Source organism: Netta rufina (assembly GCF_964035555.1).
Source record: "Netta rufina genome assembly, chromosome: 6".
Classification (NCBI taxonomy): Eukaryota; Metazoa; Chordata; class Aves; order Anseriformes; family Anatidae; genus Netta; species Netta rufina.
In genome coordinates, this window is record NC_140129.1 from 8,281,289 (window position 1) to 8,297,846 (window position 16,558).

Consider the following 16,558-nt stretch of genomic DNA (forward strand, 5'->3'; position numbering starts at 1 on the left):
GATTATTGTCTTGCTTTTATATAACTGAATATCCAAATGATCGCATTGCAGCATATGGAGGAGGAAGATAATTTTATTTAGAAATAATAAAGCCATATTTAAAACGGGATGCTGTTACAAGCTGCCATACACTGAAGGATTTTTAATGTTTCATAAGCTGTGCTTTTGCCTATCAATAAATATTATTTTAGTTTGTTTCCTCAACTTTACATCCATGTTGACTTAGGAAGTGCTTTGTCAAGTACATGACAATCCTCTGATGATTGTGTAGCAAATGCAAAAAGCCAAGCACATCAGTGCTCTTCACAGAGATGGTACTTCTCAGGAAAAGCCCACATGGAAGACTGGAGAACTTTTAATTCACGACCGTAATATTTCATACACATTTGTAATTGCTTTAGTAACAAACTTCTAGGATGTGGTGCTAGATGTTGCTAATATGTGAATGAAAGTACGTACATAGGGAAAAAACAAGTTAAATGAGTTGTGTCCTTCAGCTGAAAACTAAGCACAGCTTTCACTGCCTAAAGGGTTCCACTTTTCACCCAGTGTGGTGTAAGCAAGTAATGGCTAGTCTTGAAAGACCCCTGCTGAATTTCGTTTACATTGCTCTGGGGCCAGGAGCGAATGAGACCGATGCCCTGGGTACTTCTCTGCAGGAGCAGAACAAACACGCTAGCGTGATTTTTAGCATACACATTTCCACAGCTGCCACTATTCAGGAAATCTAATTCATTTCCTTTTCTGCTGGGCTATTATAGAACACGGATACACAAGTTGTGGGTTCAACACCTCAGCACTGGAAATGTTCCTTAGCTGTCATTATGGAAGCAGTAGCTGCATTTTTACCTCTTTCCTTTACATACATGTATTGACGTTATATGATGACACGGGCAGGATGTTTTTTTCATCTCTCTTCTCCAAACCATTACAGAAGTTCCAACAAGCTTTGAATCAAGCCTACAACACACACTGATTACATATGGTAAAGTCCCAATTACAGACTTGACAGTGATTGAAGGCCACCACTGCATTTCCTCAGCAGTAAAAGAATACCATTGAGAACGTGTTTTGGGAGCACCGCACCTACCACTATCAAACGGTATCTGAATAGTGAGAAAGTTTGGGTTACAGATAGAAGAAGATTCATTTTTGCCTGTTCGCTGCGATCCTCTTGCCTAGAGTAGCAAAACATTTGCAATTGTCCAAACCATATGATCTCTCCTCCCAGTCCTATCTGGCAGATTTTAGAAGGAGCCCACCCAAGCTGGTAGATGTTTGTCTCCTCAATCACTTGGGTACTTCCGAAGATCCACTTCTCTGAACCCATTCTAGTTCTTGGCTTTTTCAGACCTAGGTTTGCTACCCCTGAAAACATGAGCAAAACTTGCCTCTGTAACACAGAGATGAGCTGCATGTTTTTTGAGATCAGTGTGGGGAGCTGAAGCTGCTGACACTACTACAAATACAAACGGTAAACAAAATAAATATGGCTAAAGGCCTCTATGTACAGAATGCTTGTTTTTTAAGGAAAAAATAGCCTTTCATTTTTTCTTTTTAATCTTACGCACATGTAGTAGAATACATACATTGGGGTAGAGTATTTTGGGAACTGCTTTTCTTCCCAGTACGGCTAGTAAAAAAACACTGAGTTTAAATCAAGCCTGGCAGTAATAGGGAACATCTTTCACAAAGAAGCTAAATTGTATTCTTGACTTTCAAATAAAAAGCACACCAAGCAACAATAAAAGCTATGCTCAAATGTAATGATAAATACTTCTAAAAATTCCCTATCACCTCTAAAAGTTAATTTTAGGAAAGCAAAAGATAAAAATCACAGAGATTAGCATATTAATGTTTCCCAATCTATATTTACAAATCTCATAAATCTTTTAATGGGGAATATTAAGTAGATAAGTGATGCTAATATAACGTGAAAAATATTAAATGCTAGAGTTCACAGTCAAAATCTGGGAGTGTGCATGCAATACATTATAAGGGGCAGAACTGTGAATTTCATGGATTAAAGCATTAAGAACTTTCACTGTGACTGCCAGAAACAAGAAAAATGGGAAGTCTCACACATACAAAGCAATCAGTGTCTTTAGGTCCGGAACAGCCTCCAGCACATTCCCGGTGGCAGCAGTCGCTGACGTAGGGCCCATAGCACCGTCCATCACACTGCTCTGCGCACACTGTCTTGGTTACTAGGAGGAGAAAGGAAAAATTATCGTGTCAGCATCAGAACCAAGGAGACAGCTTTTCAGCTGCACACTGAGGAAAACAAGCAGAACAACGCCGTACTGAAAAAAAATACAAGCTTTAAGGCAATTTTTTTCAATGGCAGGCAGTAGTAACTGTTTTCCTCCATTATACCTTTACAATACCTTCTTCAAGAATGTACCATTGCCAGAAGACTGCAAAGGAAGATTTTTTTACAGTTGTTTATTTTCACCCTTGGAACATAATGTAGAATACTATTTTCAAATGACTGGAGCTTAATAAATAGCTGATGGACAGATATGGAGAGAAAAATAATAATAATAACAGAAGAGCTCACCAGTTCCACATGAGTTTTTCCCCATGAAAAACTGCGACACTGAGTAAAAAGCATGTAGAAATTCAATGAGGCTAGCAATCTCTGAGCCAAAAGCTGTTCTTGATGGCAATCAATTTGAACAAATTGGGAATGAGAACAGAATACAACCTTCAGACTGGAACATATTTGGAAATACCACTCATCTTTTTCTAGTAACACGATCCAGCCTTCACTCACAGGTAAACAACTACAGTCTACCCACTGGCAGGTGCAGCAATTTAAGTGGAACCACACTGCTGTACCTCAGGGCTTAGTCTTGGACAAAGAATGGTCAGCAAGTGGAGTAACTTCTTCCCCTCAGCCATCTTTATCTTCCGTCTTTATTTTACAGGAAAGGGAATGAAAAGTTTCTGCAGGACTATACCAACCTAAGGAAATTTGAGGAAGCTGTGCTGTCAGCTCTTTTGATAAGGAGCAAGGAAGTTACACTTCTGTAATTAAACTTAACCAATTATTTTGTTAAAAGCATTTCACTAGTTCTCTATAGAAAACATTTTTCAAGAGGCCAAAGAACACAAAATTTCGTCCAACTTCTTGCTCCATTCTAACGTGATGCATTGGTGATTCCTTTTTATTAATGCTTCCAAACTGAATTCCCTCCACCACTTGCTGGAAGTACTTAAGGTAACACCAAAGCTTCTTAATATACACAGTATTTATTTAGGAGATTAAAAATGTAAATAACGAAAGAGAAGTCATCATTTATAGTCTACAGAATAAAGTAATGCACTTCAAGAGTAATTCCAACTTGCTGATACCAGAGACTGCACTAGAAAACACTTCTATGCCTCACACAGTAAGATTTTAAAAGTAAGGGAATTTTTTGTAAATGCACTGACTGCCAACATCACTAAAGAAACAGATTGAAGGCTTTTACTTAATAACTGTACTGATACAATGTTAGGACTGATAGGAAACAGTATCATAAGGTAACCAGGACAGACACAGACTCTCCTCATGAAAATTAAGGACTCAGTAAGTCAGCGTCTGCACATTGTTCAGACAGTTCAGTTCAGAACCTGGTCTATTGCATTTGGGTTTAGACTGGATTAGGCTCTATCTGTCTTAACTGCGAATGGAGGTGAAGCCTCCTGACTTAACACAGAGCCATGTTTGCTAGAGCCTGTTTGGGTCCCAGGGTCCCCCCAGTTGGAAAGGAGAGGACATCGTGGCACGGCATGGCCACTTTCCTCACTGCTGCTCCACTGCGATTTAATGTTTTGTTTAAATCTGGAAAGTTTTGGTGTATGGTACCTCTGTGTAGAAAATTATTTTGAATACCTAATTAGCTCAGTTATAATTTCTTCCCCTGAGTGCAGCTGCTGTTGGGATGCCCACCAGGACTCCGCAGCCATTGCTTCCATGGGCAGACAGCCTCCGGGCTGGCTTCTCCAAGGGCTGCTGCAAGTGCCACCCTGTCAGCTACAGAGAGTGCCAGGAATCTGCAGCATCACCCCAAAACAGGCCGGGAGGAGATGAATCCCCACCTTGGCCATGCCAGGTGTCCCGTCACCACGCCATGCAGTGTATCTAGAGAACTCGTCAGCTCACTGGCTCCTACATTGAGCAAGCCCAGATCTGCATTTTAAAGGATTTCACGATTCCATCAAGCTGTGCCACAGGTCCCAGCGCTTCCCAAGGCTGCGTAGTTTAAACAGCAGTAGGAAGTGATCTCCAGTAACAGCAATAGATTTAAGCAATTTACTGGCACCTTTTCAGCAGTTTTTAACCTACTAGTCTAGGCTCACCTAAACTATTCACCCTCTTCGAGAGCCCCCCGTAAGTCTTCTGTCATGTCTAAATTTCCAGATACTGATTTATTTATTTATTTATTTACAGTCCTTAGCATTTTAAGAGACTACAATTTATTCCAGAACATGTTTCCTTCTAAAAAGAAGAGCAGGAGCACGAAGACTGATGTGGTGGAGCACAGCCCCTTTCCAGCAGAAAAGTTCGTGCCCTCACGAACTCTGCTCCTCTGCGTGTGAGCAGGCACTGGTTTCACGCAGCCTCTAGCAAGCTGTTCAGGATAGGGCACGTGTTTGAGTTTTCCTGAACACTGCAAAGATGTAAAGTGGTTTGCAAAATATATAGTTGTCAAGGCTTGTTGCTGCTTCTCCCTAATTGTTTATTTCATGTTTATTTGACTGGGAAAGCAAACAGTGCCAACAGAACTGCCAACATTTCATTATAGGAAAAGGACACAGCACACCTTATTTACCTTTTGGAGAAGGAGCCATAAGGCATCTTTAGTGGCAACATACAAAGACAGAAAAAAAAAACAAAATTTAGCTCTGAATTTTTTTGAAGGACTCACTCAAGACAGTTCACAGCAAAGGGTGTTCCCCAAAACAAAACAACTACAGGGCAATACTATGTAATAATAATAATAATAATCTGATTGTTCAGACTCCAGTAAACATAGCTCAACAGTTCAACTTCCTGCTATCACTATCACAGTGTAACCCTGCAGAAAATGAACTTTGCTGCACACATTTAAAACAATGGCAACTTTTCCCCAAAAACTTCCTCCAAACACAGACAATTTATGGTACAGCTGCAACTCAAGACCTATCATGACAAAATGTGCCATGCATTGGGGCTGGTTTCTGAAGAGAAGAACAGAATGCTGACTGCCAATCTGCACTGGTGTTTCACTACAATAGCCAAAAGTTGTGCTGGTCACGGGGTGGAATGGGCACTTCAAGTGTGTGTGCTCAATTAATCAGTCTCTCTTATTGTTTCCCTTCATCTTTAATTATGTCAGGGCACTATAAATCTATGAAGGAAAAAATGGAAAGTAACTGAAATCAATGAAAAACTCTTATGAACATGCAAAGTTATTAGTGAAATACAAGGATTTTAATTAAAGATGCTGGCTCCAAGCAAAAATGCTGGGTTACCCTGATTGATCTAAGCTGCTGGTTCAGCTCTTTCCATCTCCCTCACCAGGCTCCCGCTTGCCTTTTGCTGCTCTAATTGGGTACTTCCTGCCTCGGCACCTTCTTTTTCTCAGCAACATCAGCTGCAGAAAGACTGTATAAATACAGTAATGCTCAGGCCAATCTCCTGTACATATACACAGTCACACGGTGTTTTACGTTTGCTGAATGCTTAGGTTTGGGGCCTGATTTAAAGGTTATTTCCCTTTTTTTGCCTCCCCGTAGTTTTAATTTAAATTGTTCTCTTTCAGTTTCATTCCTCTAGGACAAAGTGCATAATCTGTCATTTTAATAAAATAATGCAGTCAATTTATAAAGCTTTCAATTTCTTTTCATATGAAAAAGAAAAAAACCCTTATCAGAGATATCAACAGCAAAAGCAGTAACAGTCTAACCGCAGATTTTCAAATTTGACTACTAACTTCCAAAAGCTTTTGTTCTTGTGCTTATTTTAAAAAGTGGTTTACATAGTGGGTGTGCCCAATACCCTGAAAAACATGCTTTTTAAGAGCTATTCCACATTAGCCTTTCCTGACACTAAAACAAAGAACACTCTCTAGCTTTTAAGTGTTTCATATTAATATTTACTAATATTTTAATTGTAAAAGAAAAATGGGTTGTTAGCTGCATAATACAGTATCCTGAAATTATCTCTGTTCTAAATCCTAATGGAACAGCTTATTTAAATTTTCCCATTAATTGCCTTCCTAAATGCATAAATTTTCTTGTCACATTTAGAGAGATGTTAGGATAGAGTTAGATGCAGGTGGTGTTTCAGACAGAGTTATACATACAGAGAGACATAGCTGGAAGGCAACATAAGAAGATAGGTAGATGATACTCATGCAAAAACAAAAGGATCTTTGTTTTTTTTTTTTTTTTCCATATGTAATTTGAAATGAAAGACACGGATTAAGATCTTTCATTTTTTATCCTTTTCCTAGGAAAATAATTTAAATCTTATCTTGGGAGGGGGGCTCATCAGAATTTTTTGCTTCAATGACTGGATAAAAAAATGCAATTATTAAATACAGACATGGTTATGTTCCTTCTGGTCCTAGGAACAAAACTTTTTGATGCTGGGAAGTAATAAGGTCAAATTCTTTTCCTGCAGGTGTTTGACGGCTGCCCATCCTCAAGGTGAATACGTGAAGGTATAGGCTGTTTGCAATACCGTTCTTCCCATCTCCAGCTTGTGTCTAAGAATCACATTAATTAGACTGAAAGCCAGGGCAGAACAAGTCAGAAATGAAGGCAGCAAAAGCTTAACACCACTTGGATTTTTATGTTTTGATTTCCTACTCATACTCTAATTCTTTGCTTTAATGTTTTTAAGAAAAACAAGTTTTGTGAAAATGCGATGAAGAAATGCTCATTGCTAGCCCAATATTCACTCTTTTTATTAAATCCTGCTCTTTACCCAAGGCAGCACAAGGTCAGGTAGGCAAAAGGAAAGCACACAACCTAAAATTAACTCCTGTACCTGGCAATTGCTGCAGGAACTATACTGACAGTGTGTTTCAAGGTAAAAGGCTGTAAGTAGCTATTTCAAATTAGGAATGTGTGATCCGTGCATCTCCCTGGAACTTAGATAACATATGTCTTTGATAGTTTATTAATCCATGGTCATGCCTTAGCCTGTCCCCACTGTTTGGATATGAGAGGGCAGTCACTGTGAAGAAAGTGAGAGCTGTCACTCTGGGAGCAAAGCTACTGTGCAGCTCTGCTAAGCTTCTGACTTTGCAACACTGCAGATAAGTTTTGCTCTCTCTGGTATTATTACATTAATCCACCAAATCAGTTTGGTTATCTGAGAGCAGCGCTCTGGGGAGGTTGAGGCCATGTGAGCTGATCCTGCCACGTGGGCTTCTGCAGCCACGCGGAGTCCAGCTGGGCTGTCCAACACTGCATACGGCTGGAGCCTCAGCCTGCTCGAACCAAGGCTTGAGCCAGGATCAGATCATCCTTATCCAGCAGAATCGCCAAGGTTTTGCACTATTCCCTAGTGAGATAACCACGTAAGGCCCAAATAAGTCTGTCCAACTTGGGAAGAATTACCCACATCCTTACAGAGATGGACAAACAGACCTAAGAACCATCATTAATTAATTCTAATCTGGCCATGATATAAAATAATTCTAGCCAACTAGATTTCCGTCTCTTTCCTCTATGTGCTTCAGTACATAACCTTGCTGTACGGAGGTTACCACTGAATTCTTTGCAGCATTCATAGACTGCTAGAAAGAAAGGAGAGGTACTAGCTCAATTCAGACAAACAAGAATACACTTCATTATACAGTTATTCCTGCAACCTGTCCTGAAGTACTTTTAATCACACCCGCAGATAAAGTTCAATATGAAAGAGCAATATAAGAACATGTTAGCTTTAGCAGAGCTATAATTGTCAGCAGCTTTGCCAGCAACATCAGCTGATGCACCTGAATGCAAAGGAGCACAGGAGAGCAGAGCCTCAGCAAGCACGCAGCTCTGTCACCCGCACCCTGTGCTTTGTCACGGGCAGGAGGTCGGATTGGATTTCCTCATCGTGGTAAACCCTAAAATGTTCACGTCAAGCTCTCTGCTGTTTCCAGTTTCCCACAATTTCTTGCTCTGAATGGTGGGGGAAAAAGGCATTGTTGCTCTGTTTCTAATATTTCCAATGAAAAACATGGCTAACGTTGGGCTATCATAAGTTCAGAGAGTTAGCTGGTACATCTGCTTGGTAGCAGTTAAATCCCAGCTACAACACAGCCAAGAAAATGAGCACAAGCCAGAGCAGTGCTAACTCAGGGGTGTGAAGGTCTCAGCAACCATTTCATTTCCTGGGGGGAGAGACTCCAGTAAACCCAACCAATTTGCACCATCCTGAATTTCAAAGAAGGAAAATGTAAAGGATAGCTCTATTGCTGCAAGAGGAAAAAGGGAGAAACATGTAGGAAAAGACAGCTCTCAATTTTCTCCTCTTTTCTATTTGCTAATATTGTAACTGCACTTCTAACTCCTTAGTGCCTGTCTGGAGGAGCTGAAAGCACACAAAGAATCTCAATATAGTTCTTTTTTCTTATTCATTTTAATGCTGTCTAAATTCAAGAGGACAGACAGACATTGTGAACAACCCTTCACTTGCTACTTCCTTCACAAAAAATCATTATTCTCTTTCAGTATAACTCAACTACGTTCTGAGTTATTATAAAGAGAACAATTCTGCAAGATAATTAATACTCCCAGGCTCCCACTGAAATAAACAGAGTACTCTGGCATTAGGAACTTTGCAGCATCAGGCCATCATTAAACATCTCCAAATCCGCCTTGTAGACTTTTCTATTCCTGCAGTATTCATTTCAGTGTATTCCAAAATAACCATCAATATTCTCAGGAGCCATGCTCCATGTTGCCGCCAAGAAGTGAAAAGAAAATTCAAGTTAGCTTAAGCATTTTTAGAAAGCACAAGGGAGGAAAGAAAAACATAAATTCACATGGGGGGAAAAAAACAAGATCATCAGTTGGCAAAAATATACAGAAAAAACCTTGAAATGTTTCAGAACTGCGCTAAAAAGAAAATTTATAGTATCTCTTCACAATAATAGTAATAAAAAAAAAGTAGGATCCCTGTTGCATCATTTTTCAGTCCTTTGTTTCTCAGGGTCTTGCATACTTACAGGTCTGGCAGTGATTCTCTGTGGGTCCCCAGCATCGGCCTGTGCAGGATTTGTGGCATCGACCACCTTCGGGAACGAAAGAAAACAGGGAGATTAGAAATGTGGCTTCCTTTCATTTCTTCACCCTTCGACAACCACTGAAGAGAAGGGTCCATCTTCCCTTTGGAGAGCTTCTATGCTTTACTAAGTTTGAAACCATGCCTGTAAAAAAGTCCAGATACACAGCCAGAATGGGTAGCAAACGTATGGGTACTTATCTAAGTGCTTTATACCCTAAATCCCTGTGTGCTACAAATAATGGCTGGCACATTGTAAAACCAAAAAAGATGAAGTGTGGAGGAGCAAGGAACAATTTCACCACCCAGTGCTGTTGCTCTGTACATCCTCCATAAGACCTGCTCATTCCTCCCATGGGATGAGAACAGGCTGAGCAAATATCCATCTCATCTTGTGTTCAATTTCACCTGCACAATGGGGCACTAAACTCAGTGCCTTGGCAGGAAAGTGATCCAAAACCAATCCTTCCCCCTAAAAGACTGTACAGTCTTCATGTCCAAAATCACAGTGAAGGAAATTTGCTCTGTGCAGCCACTTCTCCACAGTGACAGCTGAACTCACAGGACCTTGCCTTTTCTGACTGCAGAGTCTCTAGCTGCTTGTGGTTGTGGTTCTGCTTCTGAAGGAGCCTCGTGGAGGAGATGCTCTGCATCGTCCTTCCACGTGCTGACAGGCTTAATCCCTCAAGACAAAAGGGAACAGAAAGTGCCTGCATTGCAAATACATATGGGGGAGGAAGAGTTAGCAACAGTACCTTTTCTAAACTTTCACAAACTACCTGGTAATCTTGCACTGAGGAGGGAGAGCAATTCACACCTTCCATTTCACGGCTAACCACTAACCACTGTGCAAGGAAGTGAAAGCGTTGGAATGACTGGCACATACTCTCGCTGCATCTTTTGTTACCTGAGAAAACACCCGGCCAGTCCCACGCCAGTTCTGACGGTGAGCGAAGGAGATCTCATCCTGCAATTCCATGGCCAGAGCTCAGCCATGCTCCTTCCTCCCTCCTGAAGTGCAGGAGCCTTAGAGCACCGCATGTCCCAACGGCTATAACATGGGTGCTGCTGGAGCAAAGCCCCTTACAGGGAACCAGACCTGAAGTGATGAACTGAGAAAGCTAACACAAGCACCGGAAACGCCGCCGCACAGCCCTTCCTGAAGCTCTTCTGACCTCAGTAACCTGACCTCGCCTCGGATTAAACTTTTATTCATCACTGAATACTGCTGAGAACCTATTAAGTGAATTTCCACTTTGGACCTGATCCAGAAGCTTACTGAAGTCATCAGGAACCTTTCAATCCTGTACTAGCAGCAGTAGCTGTTAATGCTGCTCTGCTGCACCCTGCACTAAACCACATACTGTCCACAAGCTCCCACTTGGGAAACAAGGTTGGAGAAAACACAAAAGCAAAGGTTGGATCACCCCAAAAGACGAGTGTACCTACCAGATGTTACACAGTTAAACGGAACCACAGTCAGAGTAGCGTAAAGTCAGACTTTGTGTCGCTACTTCTGTAAAGCCAGTGCTCTCCTCTCGGGTCTCACGCAGCACTGAAGGTGCTATTGATTATGTTGTGCAGTAATTACGTGCTGTGTGCCAACTACCTTGTTAAAACCACCGGCTCCTCACTGCACTCGTGTTCGTTTCAAGCAATTATACTGGGGGAGCGCTGGTGCTGACATCACCAGCACATAATTTGCTGTCACATGCTGCCATCTGTTTATTTAGTTCAGAGATACACTATAACTACTTAATGCAAACTCATTCTGGCTGACAGAGAGGGGACTCCATCTGGCATGAATAATGCAACTTTAATCAGTAATAACGATTATTATGATTATTAAGAGGCTACTGGAGCTCCGTGCAGAAAGCTAACACATCCGTATTGATTTATAAGAATGGAAGTTTAAAAAAAAAACAACAGGTGAGGTAAACAACAAATTCAAGGAAGAACTTCCACAGAAGAGAGCCTTGAAATGACACAGTTTGCTTGCTGGGTTTGGTGCTCACTTTGCTGAATAAAAATGATGCCCAGGAACTGGGTTGTTATAAGCCCTGACCAACTGAACAAGCAGGAAGGAGAAAGGGCACGGCAGGGAGTGCACATTTCTGTACCTGCCGCAGCATGGCCCTCACCAGAGCATCATGGCTGGGGGAAGGCAGGGAGGAACCACAACCCAAGGACCGCAGAGCTGCCACCTCCTGCAAGGCTCCATTTTATGCCTGACCCTAACTTACGGTCAAATCTGACATCTGTCCTGCTCAAGGGGGCTGGGATTCAGGGAGAAAGCTCCAAGGCTGGCAGGCAGACACAGGGAAAAGCGTTGCACAGACCACTCGCAGCCACGTATTCCTGAGGCAGAAGAAGGCACCAGTTCAGCTCTTTCTGCCCCAGACTTCTGCCCTCTTCCAAAATTTACTGCAGGCACTGGGCTTTCCTTTGCAGTTTCTGCACTGAGATAACAGAAGATACTTCAAGCATCCTTCCAAGATACCTCTTACTAGAGAGGCCTCCCACACTTCTGCACAAACAACATTTAAAATGAAAATCTTCACACTTCAAACTCCTAGATGCTGAGCTGATCCTCAGCAGGCAACCAAAATGTGCTCAGCCAACTCTACTCCTCCTGGAAATAAAAGTGATCCAGCATCTTCAATAATCATTATTTTTTTATTTAAAATCTTGCACGCCTGCTTCCTGGTACATGACTTTGTTTATCAGTGTCAGATGATCATTTGCATTTAAATAGAGATATTTAACAAAATAGCAAGAAAAGGCTGCCAGCTTTCCTTTTTCTCATTGGGAACTCAAAGTCTGTGCTTCATTGTTTTCACTTTTCTCAGCTGCATAGACACAACAAGGAGCCGAGCTTGTAGGCAGCACACCTCTGAATTACATTACATGTCCTTTTGAAGGTCAAATATACCGAGAATTAAAATCAAAAAACAAACTCCCTCCGAACAGTGTCTCTATATTGGTCTGTTTGTTCAAAAAGAAAAATAACTTTCTTTGCTCTCAGCAGGAACTGGTCCAGATTCTGCTCTCACATAACTCACTATTTCACCTGGCTTTCCCACCATAATAAGGACAGATTGCAACCCATTAAAGATCAGCTCTGTAAATCTTATCACAAAAATAGTCCCATGGAAGTCAACATAAGTAGCCAGGAGCATAAGGAACATCCATGTGAGGAACAGTTTTCATGATGAGATCTATATGCCAGGCTTAAACAATAATAAATCGATCAGCTCCGAGACTAATAAAGTCTTTACAAAAACTGTACTACTTCTCACAAATCTTTCCATATGTATTTCTTCTGATTTTTAGATTGTAGCAAGCCAACAGAGATTTGAGAAAAAGAAAATCAAACAATTCCTGGCATAAAATAGATGATTCCTTTTATTCTTTGTGTCTCTAAAATATGCCAAAACCTACTAACGTATAGAAGCAAGGTGTAGGCGAAAGAAATAATGAAGAAACGGCAAACTGCACAAGTATTTTTCCTTTCATCTTGAGACAACAGCTAATAAAGACAGAGGATTCCTTCCTACGATTTCCACTGCTGGTTCTTGGCATCAAGATGCTGAGCAAACTGCAGTCTTAATGGCAACCAGGGGGACCCAGGAACACTCACCACTAGTAGTGGAGCAGCCCAAACCACCCAAAAGGAGCACGAGTTCACCTGTAACAATTCCTCATGCATAGTCTTACTATAATCAAATAATGAGTCAAGAATTAACTGGAATTTGCCCAAAGGCAGATTTCTAATGGACTCTATCTTGTAAGCGCAACCTTACCCATTTGCTAAATTCTTGTACATTAGTGAAGGCACATAAGCAAAGAATTTTTTTCTTTCCTAGTGACATACGGAAAGGAAGAACCTTGCTCATTCTCCTGCCCTCTTTACAGAAGCAATGCTAGAGTACAGTTCTGCTCCTGAACAGTAGCACTGCTTGGAATACGTGATGACATTTGATTCAATAGAATGCAGAGGAGGAGGGAAGGAGTTAACAGGAGGCTTACATAATTTTTACAGACTTTGTTATGAAATCTAAACTTAGAAATGGAAAATTTCCACTGGAACATAAGAATTAGTTTTGCTTTGGCAAATTTCATGCAGACAACCAATGGCTCATCTCCTGGGCTCACCTTCCCTTGGCCGACACTAATGCGACTTACCTTCATTGTGGAGTCCATTGCAGACTACCAGTTGTAACTTCCAGGGTATTTTATTTTTTTATTTTATTTGTGAAAGATGCCTCTACTCTCCCTGCCTCTGCTGGAGAAAGTCACAAGCAGAAAGCATTTGCTCGCTAGGCTGAGAAAGACCAAGGTTACTTTATCCTTGTGCTTTCCCAAGAATTGAGAACGGCTTTCCTTTGTCTCCAGACTGACTTTATTATTTGAGGAGCAGTAAAACCGCAGAGGATTAAGTTACTGACAACACAAGAAAAATGAAGTCCTCCTCTTAACTCTTAGCTCAGTGTAGTACAGAGAACGCTGCTTCTCCCTCATCAGCTATCCCAGCTGCTTTAAGCAGACCTCTGTCAAGAGGCCTGGAAGGAAAGCATAAGTAAAACAAAAAATGGTCTCACCTTGTACAATGCTTGCATCTATGGATGGCTTCTACCAGGTTAATAAATCATTAATAGATGTTAGCATATCTGTAACACACTGATATTGGAAGTGTGAATAAACAGACCAAAAAAAAAAAAAAAAAAAAGTGGTTTTCACGGTTACATGCCATGGTTATAAGCCATGGTTATAAGCAGGCTCTTTACTCGTCCAGCAGTCTAAAATAATTAACTATCAAAACATCTATACATCATTTATTAGCTTCTGTAAGCTACTTGTAGTCTCATCCTTAACCTAAAAAATCGGTCTTGCAAAAACGCTAGAGACATCCCACAGATGCATCTGGATTTAACTCCCTCTAAGATGTGCAAAGTTCCAGGTACACTCTGCAGTAAGACCCAGTCTCCTTTCTCCATTGCTTAGGTGGGACAGAGGGTTTAAATAGGCTCGCATGTTGTATTTCTAAGCAGCTAAAACTCCTCAGTTATGTGTGAAAAGATAACACAATCAAAATATAATTCAAACACCACGGCACAGCATTAACAAGAATTAAAGATACTATTGTTGTGATGGATTGTTCTGCCTTTATCAGGCTGTAATGCCTTCCGTGTCCTTGTCTGGCAATTCCTATTGTCACACGCTCATTCATTCACACTTCTTTGTTAAGTAAAAATCATTTTACATTTCCTACCAGCCCTACGCTAGCCATCAGATCTCTTCTATTGATTTGAAAGTTAATTACCTAACACAGACTCACACGTTTCAGGATTTCCTTCCTTTATGGCAGAAGAGAGATGCCTCGTAAGAGAAAGTATAGCTTTCAGTAAAAGAAGAAAGCATCTGATAGGAATATCTAGCGCTCATTTTCTCCTCCTCTCTGTGGAAGAGTTATGGGATATAGAAATCTAAGGGCCCGATCCTCTACTGCCATCAAATTATGTTGCTTTCATTCATTTCACATGAGCTCACCTCGGGGTATTACCACTAATAGTTTTCCAACACGGGATTAGAAAATCCCATAAAATCCAGGCTTTTCTCTAACAAGCTGTTCTTGCACTGAAATTGTTATTTTGTTGTGGTAAATGGCAGCACATCGACTGACCTTTCCATCTCACAGCTGTATCACTGCTACCCCAAAGTCTTCATGCCCAGTGCAGGTACCCTGCACAAATGCTGGAGGCGTCCCTTTACGGTGAAAACTTGTTTGGACCCATGAGCTGAAAGCAAACTGCTAACGATCATTTCCACTGGGGACTTCCAAATCTGCCATTCAGCCCCATTCGACACCTTTATCTTTCCCTTGGCTTCCTCTGCAGATAGGAAGAGAGATGCACACAAACGGAGAGGGACTTGGGTACAGACAGCTGAAAAGAAAGCGGCATGGGAAATAGGTCTGTGAAATGAAAACAGTCCAAGAGATAGGCACTGAAAGAGCACGGCGAGAGATATGGGGACAGCACAAGGGAAGGCAGGGGGGAGGAAGCAGAGATAAACACGAACCAGCCCAGAAGAAAACAAAACCTCTGAAGGGGGATGCATTTTCAAGAGTAACGTCTGATGGAGACAATGCTCGCATGCGCACAGGGACTGGGAATCGGTAGAGAACTCTGAAATTACAGAGTATCGCTGGATACGCTGGTGGCAGGCACTTTTGATTTTAAGAGAGATTGGCCACCAGAGGTAAAGGAATAAATGGAAAGCCAAGAAGAGCGTGTCAGCAGCACTGAACGGGCTCAGGCCAGTGAATTTGTATTTATCACTGACAGCTCCGAGCTGATAGCAAGCTCTCTGTAATGTGACTTCAGCTGCTACAGAAAAATGTCTTCGGGCCACAGTAACGACTACAGGAAGGGACCTGAGGGGGGTAATGAAGACACTAGTTATTTTTCTCCGCCTGGAACTGACAGCGCTGGTAAGGCTGTGCAACTTGATGCATTAATTGGAGGTTTACTCAGCCACACAACATAAAAACGTTCACATATGACATAGTGTAAAACTTTACACTGATTAAGCAATTAGGAGCTATTAATTATCACTGCTTATAGCTGTTAGCACAGAGCAATGTAAGTGAATTCCCCCCACTGTGGTGCTGAATTAGCTCCAATCAGCATCAAATGCATTTCTGAACACACACATAGGGATCCCGAGCAAATTGGGAGACACAGCCAGAAGGCAAAAAGGATAGGTCAAGTTATACCTGCTGCTTGGCAGGCTCATCAAGAACAACAAGCCCTCAGGAATCTTCCCTTGTAATCATTACTGTTAAGAAAATATATTCCCCTCCGTGAGCCATAGACAAAGAGCCTTGCACACTTGCAGCAGGACTTCTGCTACTAAACGGCCGGGCAGCCCCGTCCCTGGCTAACAGGGGCCTACACTGGGATGGCCGTGCAGCACCACCCCTCATCAGGCCACCCCTCAGCACATGGAGCAGCAGTCGTGGATCCCTTCAAAACCCAGGGGGATTGCTCGTTTTGCCTCTCCTCTGCACAGAAGGAGGGTGATGTTCCTGCAGCTGCAGCCACTACCCTCACTGGCCCAAAAGCAGGGAGCTGGTACAGTACACGGCCGCGCAGTCCTTACGTGCACAGGTTGCCCATCTACAAGGCATCCAACGCAATGCCTGACTTGGGGCACCCTCACCCCTCCTTGCTCCAAGATACAGCCGGTGGCTCGCAGCCCCGCTGCTTCTTATTCTGGCCCACAGCAAGGGCTGCTTCA

At 41.9% G+C, this 16,558-nt stretch overlaps 1 protein-coding gene across 1 annotated transcript in view; it reads right to left on the reverse strand.

The window, feature by feature from the left end:
• Window positions 1–16,558, reverse strand: part of ERBB4 (erb-b2 receptor tyrosine kinase 4) — a gene marked incomplete at both ends in the record, with an annotated part of 561,535 nt that overhangs the window by 163,299 nt on the left and 381,678 nt on the right. Inside the window, 2 exons of the mRNA XM_084289162.1 lie at window positions 2,089–2,207; window positions 9,201–9,266. Coding sequence (XP_084145288.1) covers window positions 2,089–2,207; window positions 9,201–9,266 — 185 coding nt within the window. The remainder of the gene's footprint in view (window positions 1–2,088; window positions 2,208–9,200; window positions 9,267–16,558) is intronic.